Source organism: Solanum lycopersicum, chromosome 1, assembly GCF_036512215.1.
Source record: "Solanum lycopersicum chromosome 1, SLM_r2.1".
NCBI lineage: Eukaryota > Viridiplantae > Streptophyta > Magnoliopsida > Solanales > Solanaceae > Solanum > Solanum lycopersicum.
The window spans coordinates 94,214,584-94,234,104 of record NC_090800.1 but is presented as its reverse complement, the minus strand read 5'-3'; the positions used below and the strand labels follow the sequence as shown (position 1 = coordinate 94,234,104).

Sequence of the window (19,521 nt, the reverse complement as noted above, 5' to 3'; positions counted from 1 at the left end):
CCAAACTTAAAATAAATTGTATATAGTGTTACGGCTGAATCGATTGAGCAATGTCCTGAATTCGATACTTACATGTGTAGTTTATGGGCTATGGTTCCTTGTTTTAAAACATGAAATTAATTTGTTTAAAAGTTGAGGATTCATGAATGCAACATGTAACCAAGTTGGTTGGCTGATCATGGAGAAACAAGACAAAAAGAAATTAGATGGGCCACAAATTAATTGGCTTTCAAAAGTAAACCAAAGCTAAGGAAGGCCAGCTATATCCTTTATGTTTTCTTCAAGTCTAAATCATGTTCATACCTTGACTTGATTATTAATAATATCGTAGAAATTGGAATATAACCTTTTTGGTTTCATAAACTAATGCTAAATTCTGTTTTTAATTCTTTGGGTATCGCTTTGAGCTTCCATTAGTGTGTTTAGACATATATATATATATATATCATGGAGACTAAAAACGTTATTAAAACCTAAAAACTTAATAATGAAATAATATTGAATAAGAAATGATGTAATTTTATTTTTTTACTCTTATTTAATGTTTTTTTAAGTTAGCTTTATAATCAATAATGAATATATTTTCAAGAAATGATAGAGTATAATAGACAAAATATTGTAACTTTAACAAATATTGTAATTCAGTTATTTATTAAAAAAAATTGTTATATAAAATAAGACGGAAGGAGTATTGATGTATAGAAGCTGGAAGCCATTCATAGACCACCAAAATGAGCCACTTCAAATTAAATTCCCAAGGATTCTTATTCTCAAAAACATATATTTCAGCAATGGCGCAGCGTACCTTGACCAATGGCATCATCTTCTTTTAAGAAAATTCTTGACTTTTTACCTTTAGCAGAGTTCAGAAAACCAGGAATTGACCTATGGGCAACGTATAAACAAAAAATTCATTAAATAAGCCACCACAAGTCAAATCCATTCGCACTACTTAAAATTTATCTAAGTTCTATTTTACCCACTTAATACCATATCAATGGAAACTTATTATTTACATGTTTCATCTTTCTGAATTACTTGTTACTTATTTATTTCACAAATCCATTAAGAGGGCAGTGACTGCAAAGTCTAAAATTGAATAGAGAAACTACTCCCTCCGTTTGAATTTCATTTAATTTTTTTGAAATTCAAGTTTTCAATCAATGAATATGAATTAATTTATTTTGATTAATTAATTTAATCAATGAACATGAATCATTAACTTAACTCAAAAAGGGTAAAAAAAGATAATGTATGCATTGATTTTATGAAATTACAAGTATTATGAACCAACTATTTATAGAAAGAAATGATAAAAAGAAACGGAGGCAGTATTCAATACAATGGCACATGGCAGTAGAAATAAGATCTGTAGCAACATTGAAGATTGAGCTTAGCTGGTGTTCATGGCAAACCATTAATAGTTGCAGATGTATGCTTCTTATGTGAAGTACAAGAATGGTTCTCTTTGCTGTCCAACCTCAACGGCTAGTGCCACCACCCCAGAGCATCACATAGTTTTATAATACTAATATATTCTCCAGGAAATCATGATCGATTGACAAAATAATCAAATATATTCTCCGACTCTGTATGTGTTGCAAAATGTACAAATCCAATGAACTCCAGTGAGCTCAGCGGCATTTCGAAATTTATTAAGTTAAAAATTCTAAATCTGTTTCTACACCCTGCCAGAGAAACGGATGGACAAAACGGACATCATGTATAGAAACTATTTCCAATGCGGGTCCAAATTAATCATCATAACAATGACAGTTTAAGCAATCTTTGTAAAATCATTTGTACAAAGATAATATCAAGTTTCTGCAACTGTATTGGTTGATGCTGTATAGAACCCCATTTACAACACTCCCTCCCTCTCCTACCTAGAGCAGCTAACCACACAAATGAGAAAGAAAAACTAAGGATCAAATAAAAGAAAGGAGAGAATCTGAACCAGTTGTGTAGAGCTGTTGTGATGGAAGCAGACGTCTTGCATCATATGTGGCAAGAGATACTTACTTCAAACATCGATAAGTAAGGACTTCAATTCTGCTTCACCAACTGAAAACTCATGATGCTATCATTAGACATCATTTTTCAAGCAGATTTTTAAGCTGTTCACGAGCTTCTTCAAGAGCGCCTAGCAAGTTCTCTGGTTTCCTCCCACCTGCTTGAGCGAAATTAGGCCGACCACCCCCTCCTCCACCACATGATTTAGCTAGAGGCTTTATAACTTCACCGGCTTTAATTCCGAGATTAACAACTCCTGGTGTTAGAGCAACAACAAGGCTAACTTTTCCTTCTCCTGGGCATGATCCTAGAACCACAGCTGCTGGATCCTTCAAAGAATCCACCAGATATTCTGCAGCACTCTTAAGTGAATCGGCATCAATATCATCCATGAACTCAACTAGGAGCCTGGAAAATATCCATTTTAACAAGTTAGAAGAATCAGAGTGTTGATACTTATTTACGACATTTAAGCACATAAACAAAAAAGATAAAGCATTAGAGGACGTTTCATCTACTTCTTTTGTAAGTTGTAGCCCAAAGTCGCACCGGCAGTGGCTTTAAGATGCAAGATAGATTAGAACCATATCACTGACAGAAAAATTTAGTTCATGCGCATTATATGAGCTGATTTCACTGGACTAGAATTGCAATATCGTTTATGCGTCTTTTGTTTGAGATATTACACTAAACATTACAACTTTCAAGATAAACAAGGGAACCCAAAAAAAGCCTGTGGACATGTGTACTTCAATTGAAAAAAATGTGAATTTTTTACAAGGACAATGGTTATAACAACATTTGTGTTACCTAATACTTTTTGAAGTTCCAATAGTAAACGCTCTGCTAGCAAGTGTTGATGCCTTATAGATTGCTGCTTTTGCCCGAGCAGCTGAAACTTCATTTCTTGTCAATCGTAATTCTTCCAAAAGCCCGTCTACCCTGCCAGTTACTTCTTCTGCTTTTACCTTCATGATGTATGATTTTACTTCAAAATACCATAGAATTAATCAAAAGTACAAGAGCTTTTACCACTAGATCATTTATAGACGTACAACAATGACTTCTTTACTATCCTAATTACACTATTTATATAGGAAGAACCAAACAATTTATTTTCAGGTAATTTACCTAGTTGTTTAGCAAAATTTCAAAAATTGAAACCAACTTAATGTACACAAGTGTTTTTGAGAATCAAATCAAAATACTTTCCCGAAAAAACAAAAAAATATTATTTAAAAAAATTAATACAGAAGTTACAACAAATATTATAAAATAAAAAAAAACGCAATATTTTCCAAATATTTGCTCTCCAAAAATTATTTTCTTGAAGAATAATTTTCTTGAAACTTTGCTTGATTTACTTGCAGTTATTTTGGCAGATAACCACAATGTTATATCCCATAACATGTTGAACAAGAAAAATGTAGAAGAAATCCTCCACTGAAAAAGTGTACATGAAACCTTACTTTGAGAGTGGAGCATAGCTGCTTCATGTAGTTATCTCTTGTAAGGACATACTCAATGAAAGCATCTCCAGCTACAGCTTCAATTCGCCTTATTCCCGATGCAATGCCCTGCTCTGATATGATTTTGAAGCCACGTATCTCAGCAGTATTGCTGACATGGGTGCCACCACATAATTCCATCGACACGCCAGGAACTTCAACTACGCGTACCTATATAGGTTTTCAATAGGGAAGACACGAATTAAATAAGTTGAACTTTAATACATGGTAAAATCTCATTGTTAGACTTATCCTCAAAATGGACCGGTGTACAACTTAATCTTAATGTTTCACATACTCATAAAAAAGAGAAGGACTGCTGGTCACTCCATATCAGCTTTAATAGCATAATTAGAAAAAAAAATAGCATCCAGAAGAATCCCCACCTGTTCTCCATATTTTTCTCCAAACATAGCAACCGCCCCAGCTCCTTTTGCGTCAGTCAAAGACATGACTTTTGTTTCCAGAATTGTGCCATCGCCAATCCATTGGTTTATCAAACCTTCGATTTCTTCGAGTTCCTTGTCTTGAAGAGATCGATGGAAGTTGAAGTCAAATCTAAGACGATCAAAAGCAACCATTGATCCTGCTTGAGATGTTTCCTGACCAATTACTCTTTTGAGTGCTGATTGAAGTAAATGAGTAGCTGTATGGTGAACCTAAAAGGAAGCACAAAATAAGAATAGATAAACTTCGATTAGACCAAAGAAGTTCTGGAGACTAATGGTTATCAACAAAAATTGAAACGCAATTGCGAGGCTAAAACAGATGATTCAAGAATCCATGCTACTAAAGAATCTCACATCAATCAGTTCTTCTGTCCTCAATATGATGGACATCCATTCAAATTTCTACATTATACAGCATAATACCTTAGCCCGCTGTCTCAAGTTTGCATCAACAGCAGCTTCTACTTCTCGGCCAACCTCTATAGTACCTTCTGTGATTGTCCCTTTATGGACAAATATATTACCCATAGATTTTTGGACATCTTTTATTTCTACAATAGCTTTCTGTCCATTTTCAGCCTCCATCATGTATAGAAAACCGTTATCCCCAATTTGGCCTCCCGACTCGGCATAAAATGGAGTCCTGTTCAGCAAAATTTCAACTTCACCTCCTTTGGAGACTTGTGTTACAGGACTACCATTTACCAACAAACCCTCAACCACTGCCTTGGAATGGAGAGTATTGTAACCAAGAAACTCAGTATCAGGGATATCTTCAGCATGGTTTGCACCATTTTCAACTGCTAGTTTAACTGTATCATGTGCAGCCTGAGATAGCTGTCTTTGCTTCTCCATTTCTATGTCAAAGCTATTCATATCTATACTGATTCCACGTTCTTCAGCAACTTCCTTTGTTATCTCCACTGGAAATCCATAGGTGTCATACAATATGAATGCATCCTTGCCCGACAGACAGGGTGCAGTCTCAGTTCCCTGAATATTTAATAATGCATCTGCCAGCATCTGCTCAAGAAGTTTTTCTCCCCTTTCTAGAGTCAAGACAAAACGAAGCTCCTCCCTTCTCAATTCCTCAAGTATGCGGGATGATCTTGTCTTCACATCAGCATCAATATTGGTGCTTAGTTCAATCACCTTTTTGGCAAGAATTGGCAAAAATGCTCCTTGAAGATCACCCATCCCATCTCCCTTTACACCAAGTAACCTGCCTGTTCGAACAACCCTTCTAATGAGGCGACGTACCACATACCCTCTACCAATATTTGATGGGTTGACACCATCAGATATCAGATAAACAACTGCACGCATATGATCTCCTATTATCTGGATTGATCAGAATTAGAAGGCTTTCAACATATTAGAAGGTAAATCAGTTCACAAACAAAAAGACTTGCAATCTTATAGTGCGACGTACTTTAAGCTTTGTTTTTGTAGAGTCACCTGCAAGAGCATATGAGACATTGGCCAATTCTGCAGCCTTCTCTAGGATGGGAAATATTAAGTCTGTTTCATAATTATTGGGGACCTGTCAAAAATGAGGAGAACCTCTATGTTATCCTTTTTTGAGGGGGACATTGGGAGTGGGGAGGCTTTTGATTAACTTGAAAATAATATACTAATCAAAATATCATAAATCCAAAATTATGGGAGGTTTTCTTTGCCACATAACCCAGTAGCAAAAGAAAAGAGAGATCTGATACCTAATTTGTTCCTAAAGTCATTCAGAAATGTTGTTGTGTCTCATGATTACCTTCTGCAGAATCCTGGCCATACGCTCTAAACCAAGTCCAGTATCTATATTCTTTTGCTTCAAAGGCTCAAGGGAACCATCATCCTTCTTATTGTATTGCATAAAAACAAGGTTGTAGAACTCTATAAATCTTGTATCATCTCCAAGATCCTGATATTTAGACCACAGGGGTAGACAGAATGAAGAGGAGCAAATAAATGCAAAACAGAAGAAAAAGAAAAAAAATATGAGACCACATCACCTGAACATGAAATTTAACTGAAAAGGCATGTTAAACCTCTAATACTTACAACATCAGAAGTGCCCCTCTCGGGATGGAAATCGTAATAAAGTTCAGAGCAGGGACCACAGGGACCGGTAACTCCACTTGTCCAGAAGTTATCATCTTCTCCAAGTCTTTTTATCCGCTCTTTAGGAATACCTAGCTGCAGAACGAAACAAGGATAACTGTGTTAGCACCTCTGAGTGGGTTCTCATAGTAGAGTACCATCTGTAGGTATTGATGGTTAGAGGATTACAGACCAAGAAATTCAAAAGATATCCCATTCAAGATCAAAATGTGAACTAAATACAGTCATTCTTAAAACTTGGTTGCAATAGACTTCTCATATCTGACAGAGCACACTTCAACATAGATGAGGTTCCTTTGAGTTAAACTGAGGTAGCTTAATAATAAAATGTGCTCTTCTCACTTATCAAAATAAATGTGTTCTTCTAAGTCATTATTTGAGTTATCTCCACGGATTAAGCCATAATGGAGAGACGTTGTTTTAGCCTTGAAACTCATATTAGTTTGAACACAGTTTACATATTTCAGGATCTTAAAATACAGTATTTGGCTTTTTGATACACTTTACTTCACTTCACTTCACTTCACTTGGAAAGCAAGGAAGTTCTCTAGGTATCTTTGAATGACCATAATACACCTCTGTTCAGTCTACCTGATCCCTAGCATGCATAAGTGCATAACTAGTTAACTGTAGAAGGGTTTGACCTTATTACTTCACTAAAGATATAATGCATCAGACATATCTTTCAGTGTTGTACCTCATCATGCCATAGTGCAAAAGTTTCATCATCATCTTCGTAAACACTAATCCATAATCTATCAGCTGGGAGTCCATATCTGCAGACAAAGACTATTTAACAATCAGTTCTTTTCAGTTCAAAGAACAAAAAATGGTAAAATTGTAAATATGTTTGCATAATGCATATATATGTTGGGTTTACAGTTTACTAAAAGATGCAGCAGCTAGAAGGGTGAAAAATATGATAGAAATTTCTCTCTTGAAGTTTAATTAACAATGGGGTTTTAAAAGGCACTTGAAATAAAACATCTGCATACCAAATATTCAAAAACTTAAAAAAGTATCTCAACGATCTAAAATATCAAACAAAATTTAAAATCTAAATGAAGTACTAGAGTCCTCTTATAACTAAACAACTAGTTATTGTAGCAAGTCAACAACAACAACCACAATATTCAACACCCCTTTTTTGCTTCGGCTGCTGCCATCTAAACAATACGCTCCAGCTTAATTTCTGCTTCTATTGTTTGCACACTTTTGTAACATCATATTTTTTTCTGGCTTGGTGCATAAAAGCAGCCCAAGTAACTTTGTCTAGTATGAGGACTCTACTAAATGAGTTTTGATTTGGGCAACAATAGGATATGCAGAGAATGATTATACGAGTCTATCCTCCATTATAATTGTCCATAGATCATAGGCTTCAAAAATAGGACTTCAAATAGCCAGTTGGGAGCAGAATATTTGCAGGATTAATATTCAGAACCTAAAATATCTAATAAATTTAAAATAACAAATAGCCAAGTTCGTTTATGTCCTTACTTTTATGCCTGAAACCATCATATAACAATGATTTAGATGTATCTGTTTGCAGTTTATGGCATTCTAATCTTCTCATTTTTGAGATGGGGTCCATATAAGCAGAAAATATGCTTCCACAGTTATATTCCAACTATACATGGTATCATCATACTTCAATCAAGTAGAACAGAGAGTAACTGATTATGAGACTGCATAAACATGACTTATCATACTCAGAGGTGGAGAGCTCCCATGCCCACTTAATAGCTTCCTTCTTAAAATAATCTCCAAAACTAAAATTTCCAAGCATCTCAAAGAATGTTTGATGTCGGGATGTTCGACCCACATTCTCAATATCATTTGTTCGGATGCATTTCTGAGAAGTAGCTGCACTAGGTACTTCCCTGGGAACCTGAATAAAGTAAACCAACATTTCTTAAACGCAATTTTACAGTTTGATATTGCACCCACAGTAAAATAAGGAAAGAGAATCACATTATTTTAGTTTGTAAGAAACCAATTACGTTTTATGTTTCAAATATGAGATAATTAAGCTTCGAAATGCTATATTCATAAAGTCTCTTTTTTTAAAAAATTTATATTTTCATGTAGAATGATTTATTTTTCAAAAGATAAAAAAAATGATACAAGTAATAACAATAAAAAGTTCAGTCTAACCTCATAAAATCAAATGTAGCACTCAATTTGAAATGGGTGGAATAGAAGGTTTCTTCTGTTTAAAGCAGTTAAAGCAAAACAAGATACACAAATATGAACAAGAATAATCAAGATATGGATGTGCATTTACTATTTAAGAGACAGACCATGCCAACTCCCCAAGTGATTCCATGCATTCATTAGTAGCGCTATGTTTTTTAGCTTACAAAAATGCCTGCTGAATTGAAAAGTCATTTGGCAGCTTCTGCAAAATTTCTTTGGCAAATACTTCGCGTAAAAAAAGGATTCAAACTTTGGTTGAACATCTGCCATTTTATTGAAGAATTGTGATTGGAAGAAAAATGCCCTAAAAGACCTTCATTGAAAGAGTCTTTGGAGAAAACCTCTGGAAAAAAAAAACTTAACAAAAAGAACTAGAATGCTAGATATTCACAACTTTGTGGATTAAGTAATGGTAAACTTAAGGAACTTCAGATGCATATGTCATAGACATATTCGCTTGATGTCCTAGAAAGTTTTGCCAGGCATATGGAGAAATATCAAACTGTAAAATTGGGAATCTCATGTAGAAGTAAACCACGACTTTAAAGTTGGGAATCTCATGTAGAACCTTTCCAAGGAATATAGGCTTAAACTGAAGCATTCCGGCAATTGTCAATAGAACTGTCGGATCATCTGGGACAAGAGAAGCACTTGGAAGAACCTTATGACCTCTTGCAGCATAAAAGTCAAGGAAGCGCTGACGTATAGCATCACCACTTGTCTGGGGATCCCTTAACTTACCCTCTACAAGTTCCACAGCCACAGGTTGAGCTGAAGGTGAAAATGAGGTCCTATAAAATTTATATACTTCCCAAAATGAAAGTTGACAAGAGGAAGAAGTTCTTATTATCAACAAAAGAATGGATATACCTTTTGCGACAAACTGTATTTCTCTTGGTCCCTTTATTTTAGTGCGTCCATTGGATAAACTACTTGCATAAATTAAGGTCTGGGTCCTTACAATCAAACCTGAAGAATACCTATAACCTGCATTCAATTATCAGCTTGGTGGTTTAATAGTCAGAAGAGCAAAGATTTTTCATCTTTTCCAAAATTTGTGGTTGATTGAACAATCATATCGGGCAAATCTCAAAATTTCTTTTTCTTTCAGAAATATTCCAAGTTGTTTACAAAGGAAACAAAACTCATGCGAGTTATAAAATATTTCCAAGCTATTTGAGTAACCTATATAAATGAATCTCAAGTTCCAGTTCCTGCCCCACACACACAAAATGTCTTTAAGCAAAAAACTGGAAAAGCTATCATTCACAAACTGTTGAATGGAAAATGGGCAAAACATAAGAGTGAATGAGGAACCTGATTACTCCAAACAAGACTTAACAGTTTGAAAGGAATTACTTCATGAGTTATATTTAATCATTAAAGACGGATTAAGAATCCTAAAAGCATCTAAACCAACTGCAGTATAAAAAGTTCACTTGATTGATTTTGATTTCAGAAATTTAGATACCAAAATCCTGACGTACTAGTTTGGTCCAAAACAGTGTGGATAAAGTATCAAGTGGCATTTCCAAATATAATAGTATCCAACATAACTGACATAGTATGATTGATCAATTAGAATTTAAAATTTCTATTCATTGGGGAAATGAAGAAATAGTTCGCACTGAAGGGTGTGATTTAGTGGTCAATGCAGCGTGTGCAAGTGTTGGAGACTAGGTTCAAATTCCATCAGAGATCTAACGCAAGTAATTTCTTCTCTTTTGCCTAAACTTTGGTCGATAAAGTTAGACGGTACTTGTGTTGGTGTGTAGCCGGTGTAGGCTAGTTGGCCTAGTAAAAAAGAAAACAGTGGAACCATTCTCACTCTTTCATTGCACTGAACAAGATAGACCCAGTAATTCAATTCTAGTTGGTGACATTGATCGCAGTCTAAAACTCCAATCAAATAAGAAACAAGTGAATGCGGCACTAATGATGAAGTAGTGAAAATACATGCAATTAGTTCTAAAGGCACTTTAAAACGTCACGATAGCTATCGGTTATCCATGAAAAAGTACAAAATTACTACTCCAATAGTTAATCCCATACCATCAAACCCATAAACACTCCTAATTACAGCTATAGAGAAACCTAGTGTAATAGACTCAAAAAAAAAATTGTACTAATACGTTAAGTAGAAGAAAAAAAAAAGAGATTACCTTTGGATGAAGGAAGAAAAGGTTTTGATTGGAAGCATGAAGTAGGAAAGAGGAGTATAGAGTCCCTGCCATGGCCAGTCTTAGGAAAGTTGAGGCTTGTCATGGCCTGAGTGTGTTGTTCGTTACAAATTTGCCGTTATGTAAATGCACCCACACACACAGATAAGCCTTTGTGGGTGGTGTTCATCACATAATCCACATAGCTATACTATATACGCTCTCCCTTTAATTATCTCAACTCCCCGCTAACCCGATTTGGGCCTAAAAGCCCCCAACTAAAGCCCATGAAAACTACTCTCTAGTCTATTATCGGGGAGAAAATGAGCATTGAGCAACTCCTACTAAAGCATTACATTGATGGCTTTCAAAGTCGAATCAAAAATTAAATTAAATCGTAAATTGAATTAAATATGGAAAAAAAAATTGAGGAATGGTTGGGTATTGGAAATAAAAACTATTTTACTTGAGTTGGTTTAATTTAATTTTAAAAATTCAATCGGAAATCAAATCAACACGATATTATATATATAATTTTTAATATTTTATTTATAAAAGTATGATGTATTTTCTAAATATTACTTACACATTTTTATATTTATATTTTAACATATTTTTTCAAGTGTTTTGAAATTTAATTTTGAATGGTCCAATAAAATTATAATTCATAAATATCATTAACTCTAATAAAGCTCAATTTGAAATCAAATCAATGTTAATGCTAACAAAAATAAAAATTCAATATTAAGAATGACAATAATGTTGAATATTTTTTATTTTTTTTTACAATGGTTTAAATATTTAAAATACATAACCAAATTTGAAGATTTCTTTGTTAATGTAATTAAAACTTATTAGACTTATTTTTGGCATGATTTAATACTTTTAAATTGTGATCATTTTCATTATGACTTATCAATTTGCAATATTTATTTTATATGATTTCATTATTATTTTTTATTGAATATATTAGTGTCATCACTCATTTCATATTTTGTTTTATTTTTTTAAGAACGTCTTAGATAGTTATATTTTTATTGGACCAAAAAAATATGTGGAGTACAAATTAATTATATGTTAGTGTGAATACTTTCCCGGAAAAATCCGAAAAAAATCCGAGGGTTACTCATTTTGTTTGATTTCAAAGTTCGACAATGATTTGAAATTTGGTATTGAAAAACCCCCAAAAAAATTGAGGTTTAAGAACTCGAATAAAGTTGAGTTTTACAATTTGATTTGATTTATAAATTTAAAAATTTGATACAAGTAATTTACTTTGATATTTAAAAAGTCCAAATCAATTTGATTATGGACATCCCTAATTTGCAAGCGATTTTAAAAATTTATTTACACCGTAATAATTGGTTTGATTTACTAGTTGAAATTACTTTGCTCTTTTTAAGCTTATATTTGTGAAATTTTTCACAGACCGTTGTGATTTTAGAACACTGTTTTCTATCATTTCCTGAATTTATATCATTATATTTACATCATTATATAGTAGTAAACTTTCGTGCTTTTGACATATTTTTTATACTACAATTTTATTTTATTTTATAGTTTTTCTTACTCTCGTAAATTTTTTTTCAACATGCATTCAAATGTTTTTTCTTGAATCAAAGGCTATTGGAGTGAAATCAAAGAATGGAAAAGTTTTACGATGAATGAGATGTGTAATCGTTAATTCGAAAAAAATTTCAAATGGTTAAAGAATAAAAAAATTTAGTGGTTAATGAGACGTGTAATCTTCGATTTGAGAATTTTTTTCTGTTTGAACTAGTTTTTGAATTAGGTCCAAGAACTAACTTTACATGATATTGATATCATTATTCATTTCACCTGATGTTTGGGTCCAAATTAAAATATCCACCCTCTAAATGTTCAAGTTTGGGCAAGGGTCGAAAAATAAAAAAATTTAATCAAGACTTTTACATTTTTTAAATTTAATATCAAGTCAGAATATAATTTTTCTTTTAATTTGCCAATATATTATCCGACATCAAAAGGTATAGTAGGTAAATAATTGAATTTCTTCATTGCCTATATATGGGCTTTCAAAATCTTAGTTCGACTCAGCGTACGTTTTTTTTCATCTTCCCTTGGAAAATAATGCATGTTATCAGAATTCATTGCAGAATTGTCGTTTCCTTTGAGCACTCGTCAACATTTCACACGACTATTATATATAATAAATAAAAATAATCATCTTTCCTTTTGCGACTTTCAACTATACGAATGCGACCTGCACTCACAACACTTCTTTTTATTATTTTATTTTTGGTGAGTCTTTGTTGGCTTTACGTGGCGGCTAACAAACTGACGTCATCAGAACCATAATTTTCAGGGATTCAAAATATTTATTATATATAATTTTTCGTTAAATGAAATTCGGATGAACTCGTCGTATAAAAATAGCTCCAGACGTCACATGTATGTGGTAGTCATATGAATTTGACCGAGTAATTTTTTATTCAAATTTTAAATTTATTTATTTATCTTACGAAATTCTTTTTAGTATGTATATATTCTCAATTTAAACCTAGCAATTTTAAAAAGGCAAAAAAATCTTAAATCGTGAACTTTAAAATTTGACTTTACTTCTCAGATTGTTTATTCAAATTTTAAAGGAGAACTGAAGTGGTCACTGTAAATTTTAAAAATTACGTAATATATATATATGTAAAGGTAATTTTATACCTATATTTATTTTTATGATTGGACATGTTCCGTATATTCAAAAAAGTTTATGTTTATAACCAATTTGTCCGTTGTGACATATTTTGAACCTTACATAGATTCTGCTTTTATCTTTTCGCAATTACCTTTCCATTTTGGTTTGGCAATCAAAACCAAAAGACACAGTTTAAAAATGGATGTTAAAATGACTTGTCTGGTTAATTTAATTAGACTTGTATAGAAATTTTAACATGCGCAAAAAATATTTATTGATAGATATTTTTAATTTGAGGGAATTTTATTGATAAATATTTTAAATTTAAGATCTTTAATTAAAAATAAATAAAATAATTTTTACTATTATAAAACCACATAACTTCCCTTAATTTCTTATCAAGAATATTCATAGGTAACTCTAGAATTGTCTCTTTCTGAAACAGTTCACATTTTCACACCACCATTAATTTCTTTTGACTTTCTTATTATTGTAATTTCATTTTCCAACTAAGCATACGGGCTTAGCTTTCACCTACCTTTCTCACAACACTTTCTAATAGTGTGTGTGTATATATATATATCTATGTCAAATATTAAATTCGTTCTCATCCACTATGATATAATTTGGTAAAAGATAATCACTAAATGGGAGCTAGGTAAGAAACCACTTTAATTATTTTAGTATACCATATTTCGCATCAACTTTATGGCCAACACCTTATCCTTTTGGGTAAAATATGGTCAACTCCGATGAAACTCGATAGAGATAATTAAAAGAAACTAGATTATGATTATTTTTTTTTGACAGAAGATCAGTAAAAATAGCACAAGGTATGTAAGAATAATACAAGACAGTTTAGTTTTAATAGATCATGGTAAGTAATTGGCATAAGAGATTATTTCCTTGGTTCTTATTTTAATTTTTTAGTGGATAACTCTCTATCTACAACCTTGTTAATTGGACTAAGTTAATCACATTATCAGATGCAAGTTTTTACCTCCATTTTTTTCGATGAACTTTTTGTTGTAAATTTATTTCAAGTTTTCTGCACACATATTTATTTATGATTCCATAAAAAAATACTACTCATATTCTTTACTTTATGATAGTAGTACGTAGTTGCTATCCTCGCTGACCTAATTTTCCTACTATATATTATCACTTTTTTTTTTGGAGAGGACTATATATATATATACAAATAATTAATTAGAAACATTATTTTATATTAACTCATTTTGATTTTTAGAATGGTGATTGACATAGAAAAAACGTTTTGTTCTCTCTAATGATTTTACGCTAAGAGACAAAATTGAGCTCCATAATTTTGGGAAAATTTATTAAACTAAGACTAATAGAAAACAAGGAATTAGAGATTTCGTAGCTAAACAAGAACAAAAACAAAATCTCATGCTAATTCAATTTAGCTTCAGATTATAAGAAAATTCATTTAACTAGCTATAATCTATATAGCTATAAGTTCTACCAACAAATTATGTAGCTAATTTTCTGGTTTCTAGTGGTGAAATATATAATTTGAAATGGAGAAAATAAAAAAAGTCAAAAATGTTGTTTTTTCTTATGAGATATCGATAATTGGGGTATTAGGAGGTGGAAGTATTATAATTAGAATTCGAATAGTTTAGTAGGCGTGAATTAATTCAAGGGACAGGAGAGCAGGACTAGCTTGGACTTCAATCTCTCACACACACATACTATTTTGTATATTCAAAGTGGCAACCAGTAGGTCATGAAATAGGAATCTATTTAATTGTTTCATGCATGCAATAGGAATAAAATAAAAATGTTGAGCAATAATTCATCACTCTTAGCTGAGAGAGGCGTTAATGGACACTTGTTATTATTGTCCTCATGCTTACCAACTACTACCAAGTTGGCCTTTCTCATTTATGTGGTAGGCCACTTCCAAGTCAAAATCAATCTCCTTCATGTAAGAGATAATTATTCTTAGAATTTAAGTTTCATATATAGAATTAACTAGTAGTAAAATAGGAACGTTTCTTAAATCAAATTATGTGCTGTGATTATAAGAATTAAATTAATTATTGGCCACTTGAATTTAAAAAAACAACAACAACAACATAGAGACCTATAAAACTAATTTAATTATTCAATATGACCCTAGCTAGTTGTCTTTCAAAATGTTTAGTATTTAGAATTAAGGTCTGCTTAATTTATTAATCATATCTATCTTTAAGAATTCAAATGAGATGAAAAGCAGCCAAGTTTGTCAAGGTTGGGTTCCTAGCTACTTCCTGGTTAGACCATAGTCAGTTTCTTAATTACATATGTCATATTGAGACTTTCTGGTCAAACAATATATCCCAACTAACCACTTATATATATGTGTCCTTATATAAATACCTCCATCCACATTTCACATTTCTCAAGCCATTGAAGCATACACAAACGTATAAAGAGATAACTATCTTATTATAGTCTCTTGTGACTTTCTTTTATAAGTCCCAACTTAGGACTTGTAGAGACAAATAAAAAATGGCTGGTGTTGAAGATCAAGTTAGTTCTTTACCCAACTCGTTACCGATAACGCCACGGACAGTAAATACAGCTCCAATGTTTCATCACGATGATCAATTCGGCTCTGTACCCATAACTCCACGGACGGCGTCTGTAGCACAAACGCCGTCCATGTTATCGTTACCAATAACTCCACGGACGGCTCGAACACCGTCCATAGTATCGTTACCTCCTTCACAGTTTCACTCGCCGTCTCTATCTCGATCACCGTTACTTTTGACGGGAGATCATGCTACAAATAAACCCGTTAAAACTCCAAGGTCACGTGGATTAACCCCGCGTTTCATCACTCCTTTGGGTAGTCCTCTTAGAAAGGCCCTTAAAATGACAATATTGGATCCACAAGACGCGTGGTTACCAATCACCGAGTCCAGAAATGGAAACGCATTCTACGCTGCCTTTCATACTCTTTGTTCTGGGATTGGTATTCAAGCTCTTGTTCTGCCTGTTGCTTTTACCATACTTGGCTGGTAATTAATTTTTACATAATTATTAACTCTATCTTCTGATTGATTCATTTATTTATTTTATAACAACAATCCATTTGTTTTCGCAGGGCTTGGGGTATCATTGTCTTAACGGTAGCATTTGTATGGCAGCTCTACACTCTTTATTTAATGGTTCAACTTCATGAAAACCATGAATTAGGACTACGTTACAGTAGATACTTGCAACTGGCATGCGCAACTTTTGGTAACTACTCTTATTTTACAATTAGGCAAATGGATGCGATCATGATTTAATCTGCTGTATAATAAAGTTTGCTTGTACGTGTGGATCAACTAACATGAATAGTCAGTCTTCCCTTTTGTTTATTTTATTACATTTTTACGCCTCAAACCAACTTCCTACATAGAAAATTACACTATGATATTAAAGTAAAAATGTTTAGTTTGGTCATCTACAACAGAATTAATAACTTTATAATATTTATGATTGATCAGGTGAGAACTTAGGGAAACTAAGCTCAGCATTTCCACTGGGTTATCTGTCAGCAGGGACATGTTGCGCGTTGATTATTATAGGGGGTTCCACAGCAAAATTATTATATGAGACTTTATGTGGGGCAACATGTAGTAATCCGAAGCCATTAACAGTTGTTGAATGGTACTTGGTGTTTACATGTGTGGCAGTGGTTTTAGCTCAGTTGCCAAATTTGAATTCAATAGCTGGAATATCTTTAGTTGGTGCTCTTACAGCCGTTGGATATTGTACAGCACTATGGACGGTTTCAGTCGCTGAGGGTAGGCTACCTAATGTCTCTTATGAACCTGTCAGAAAGGGAAGCCAAGTTAATAAGATATTTGATCTTCTGAATGCTTTTGGCATTATTGCTTTTGCTTTCAGAGGCCACAATCTCATACTTGAGATTCAGGTAAATACTATACTATACTATAATCATTATTTAGTTTACAAGATAAACTCAAAAACGTAATTCAAACATATATATATTTTTTATTACTATATACAGGAAGTTTGGTACCACCAAATTCATGAGAATAAAGTTTGTTGTTGACTTTGAATTTTGCGGACCGGACAAATATGAAAATTCCTACCAACCTTTTGGTTGAAACTTTAAAATATAAATTAATTTATTTAGAACAGGTAAACGTGACATAATAGGTAAAAAAGCATGCCCTCATCACATAACTCAAACTCATTTTTATGAATGCAGGCGACAATGCCTTCAAGTGAGAAGCACCCATCGCGAGTGCCTATGTGGAGGGGTGTGCAATTCGCATATCTACTGATAGCAATGTGCCTATTCCCTCTTGCAATTGGTGGCTACTGGGCTTATGGTCATTTGGTACGCATCTTGTACAAATTATTACTACGGTATTTTGTAGTAAATAATGAATTAACAATAATTTTTTATTTCAGATTCCAGCAAACGGGAGTGTGTTAACGGCATTATTTGCATTCCATAGCCAAGATGTTTCACGATCTGTGTTAGCTTTGATAAGTATTTTTGTGATAATAAATGCGGTGAGCTCATTCCAACTGTACGGAATGCCAATGTTTGACGATATGGAATCAGCTTACACAACAAGGTGCAAAAAAGCATGTCCTTGGTGGCTCCGTTCGATATTCAGGGCGATATTTGGGTTCGTGTGCTTCTTCATTGCGGTGGCTCTTCCATTTTTGGGTAGCTTTACTGGGCTTATTGGAGGAATCGCTCTGCCTATTACATTTGCTCATCCATGTTTTATGTGGCTTAAAGTGAAGAAGCCCAAAAAGTACTCTCTAAGTTGGTGGGTAAATTGGGGACTTGGGCTTCTGGGAATGGGCTTAAGTGGGATTTTAATTGCTGCGGGTTTGTATGTGGTTATTGACACTGGTGTTAAAATTAGTTTCTTCAATCCTCAGTAGGAATATACTAGTACCAACTTGGAAATTATTACTGAAAAGTTTGGTTTGAACAAGAATTTAATTTATTATTGCTAGATTTTATTCTACTTATTTATGGAATAAATTTCTTGATTCCACATGGGTACGTGTACTTTGCAGCAGTTTTTATTTGAAAGAAGGTGCAAATTCATGAAAAAGAAAATTATGATTGTATACAATGTTGAGACTACTTACAGAATCTAACCTACAAACCTATATCACATACCACTAAATAAGGCTTTCTTTGATTTATAGCCAGTGTAATTTCATAAGTGGTTTTAGGATCAAACTAATAAGTGATAGTTTAGTTTAGATATACAACTCCTACTCCGAATAGTTTAAGTGGGAAACTTAAAAATAAATAAATAATTTAGGTATGTTTTTTGCAGTTATCTTTATGAAACGTCACTTTCTTTTACAAAAATAAAATTGCCTACACATCTTTCTGGCCAGATTTCCCTAGTGAAATAATAACAATAATGGATATGTAAGTTAATGTTGTGAAGTGGATCTTGTAATTTTCAATGTGGTTTGAACCAATTAATTAATGTACATGGTGGGCGTATGTATTTCATAGTGATTAGGTAGTAGTGTACTACACTTGTCATTCTTCGTTAAACAAATGATAAAAGGCATTGGTTTAGACAATGTAACAAGAATGAATTGCGTAAACCGACAAAAATGAATTGATTCCTATGGCTCCTTATGCAAATGCAACACAGGAAAGAAGATGAAAAAAAATAGGATTTATGGACAAGATGAAAGAAAAACTTGGAGGTGAACCAAAAGGATTGCAGAGAAATTGGTACAAGAACAATGATGATGAAGAGTCTAAGTGAAACAATCATGCAGATTGCAGTTCATTGATTTCCTATTGTAATGAAATTTTGTTTTGTATGGCCATGTCATCTTTCCTACCTCACTACTTCGCTTATATATTACTCCTAACACTCACTAATTGAACTTATATATGCACTACTAATAACAGTAATAAGTTAGTGTGTGTTTTATGGCTGAAAAGTTAGATCAAGGAAACAAAGATAGGTGAAATCTGTAGCCCCACTTGAACTAGTTGTGGGCTGCACAAAACAAATTAGAATGTCTGCTAATTAATTCCTCAATGCCAGCCCATAAAAACTGATAGGCCTTGAATTTTCTCCGGTCCATGACATTGTCTTGGATTTCAAAATAAAAGGGATCGAAGAAGGGAGAAGCTTCCCATTCATTATCTTTCTCAAAAAAGGGAGGCAGTTTGTAGTAGTAATGTAGTCAAACGAGTCACAAAATTAAATTAAATTTACGTATAGGTAACGCACAAGAATTCCGTGAGTCTCGTCAATAATCACGGATACACCAAATCTTCCAGCCTTATAAAACAAGATAATTAAATACGAATACAATTAATCAACGCGCCTTAAGACAAGAAACTATACATATATTAAATAAAAAGTTATATG

The 19,521-nt window shown here is 33.1% G+C and overlaps 2 protein-coding genes across 9 annotated transcripts; one reads left to right on the top strand and one right to left on the bottom strand.

Annotated features, from left to right (window-relative positions):
- Nucleotides 1–1,704: 1,704 nt before the first annotated feature.
- LOC101251229 (alanine--tRNA ligase, chloroplastic/mitochondrial) lies at nucleotides 1,705–10,826 on the bottom strand. Of its 8 annotated transcripts, none has more exons than XM_010317107.4 (13): nucleotides 10,450–10,826; nucleotides 9,158–9,274; nucleotides 8,856–9,058; nucleotides 7,589–7,979; nucleotides 6,786–6,877; nucleotides 6,029–6,163; nucleotides 5,739–5,888; nucleotides 5,403–5,513; nucleotides 4,394–5,311; nucleotides 3,908–4,180; nucleotides 3,483–3,692; nucleotides 2,824–2,981; nucleotides 1,705–2,421 (listed from the first exon to the last, which is right to left on the bottom strand). In XM_010317107.4, exons 4-13 carry the CDS (start codon nucleotides 7,680–7,682, stop codon nucleotides 2,094–2,096), a joined length of 2,469 nt encoding a protein of 822 aa, XP_010315409.1. In that variant the 5' UTR covers nucleotides 7,683–7,979; nucleotides 8,856–9,058; nucleotides 9,158–9,274; nucleotides 10,450–10,826; the 3' UTR covers nucleotides 1,705–2,093. The 8 variants fall into 8 exon arrangements, with proteins under 8 accessions (XP_010315409.1, XP_004231078.1, XP_025884677.1 ...); XM_004231030.5 differs by having other exon boundaries at nucleotides 6,786–6,864; nucleotides 7,801–7,979; XM_026028892.2 differs by having other exon boundaries at nucleotides 6,786–6,864; nucleotides 7,801–7,979; nucleotides 8,856–9,078; nucleotides 10,450–10,760.
- A 3,462-nt stretch (nucleotides 10,827–14,288) lies between these two features.
- Nucleotides 14,289–18,164, top strand: LOC101250935 (lysine histidine transporter-like 8). Its single transcript, XM_004231029.4, has 5 exons — nucleotides 14,289–16,146; nucleotides 16,233–16,369; nucleotides 16,621–17,051; nucleotides 17,352–17,483; nucleotides 17,558–18,164. Exons 1-5 carry the CDS (start codon nucleotides 15,635–15,637, stop codon nucleotides 18,044–18,046), a joined length of 1,701 nt encoding a protein of 566 aa, XP_004231077.1. The 5' UTR covers nucleotides 14,289–15,634; the 3' UTR covers nucleotides 18,047–18,164.
- The last annotated feature ends 1,357 nt before the right edge of the window (nucleotides 18,165–19,521 follow it).

Bases quoted from the DNA above. Each gene is read 5' to 3' on its own strand.
- LOC101250935 (XM_004231029.4), top strand. From the start codon at position 15,635: ATGGCTGGTGTTGAAGATCAAGTTAGTTCTTTACCCAACTCGTTACCG. The intron at 16,147-16,232 runs GTAATTAATTTT...TTGTTTTCGCAG, and splicing joins GCTTTTACCATACTTGGCTG to GGCTTGGGGTATCATTGTCT. The intron at 17,484-17,557 runs GTACGCATCTTG...TTTTTATTTCAG, and splicing joins ACTGGGCTTATGGTCATTTG to ATTCCAGCAAACGGGAGTGT.
- LOC101251229 (XM_004231030.5), bottom strand. From the start codon at position 10,552: ATGACAAGCCTCAACTTTCCTAAGACTGGCCATGGCAGGGACTCTATA. The intron at 7,980-8,855 runs GTTCTACATGAG...TACTTTATTCAG, and splicing joins AGCCTATATTCCTTGGAAAG to GTTCCCAGGGAAGTACCTAG. The intron at 5,312-5,402 runs GTACGTCGCACT...TGATCAATCCAG, and splicing joins CTACAAAAACAAAGCTTAAA to ATAATAGGAGATCATATGCG.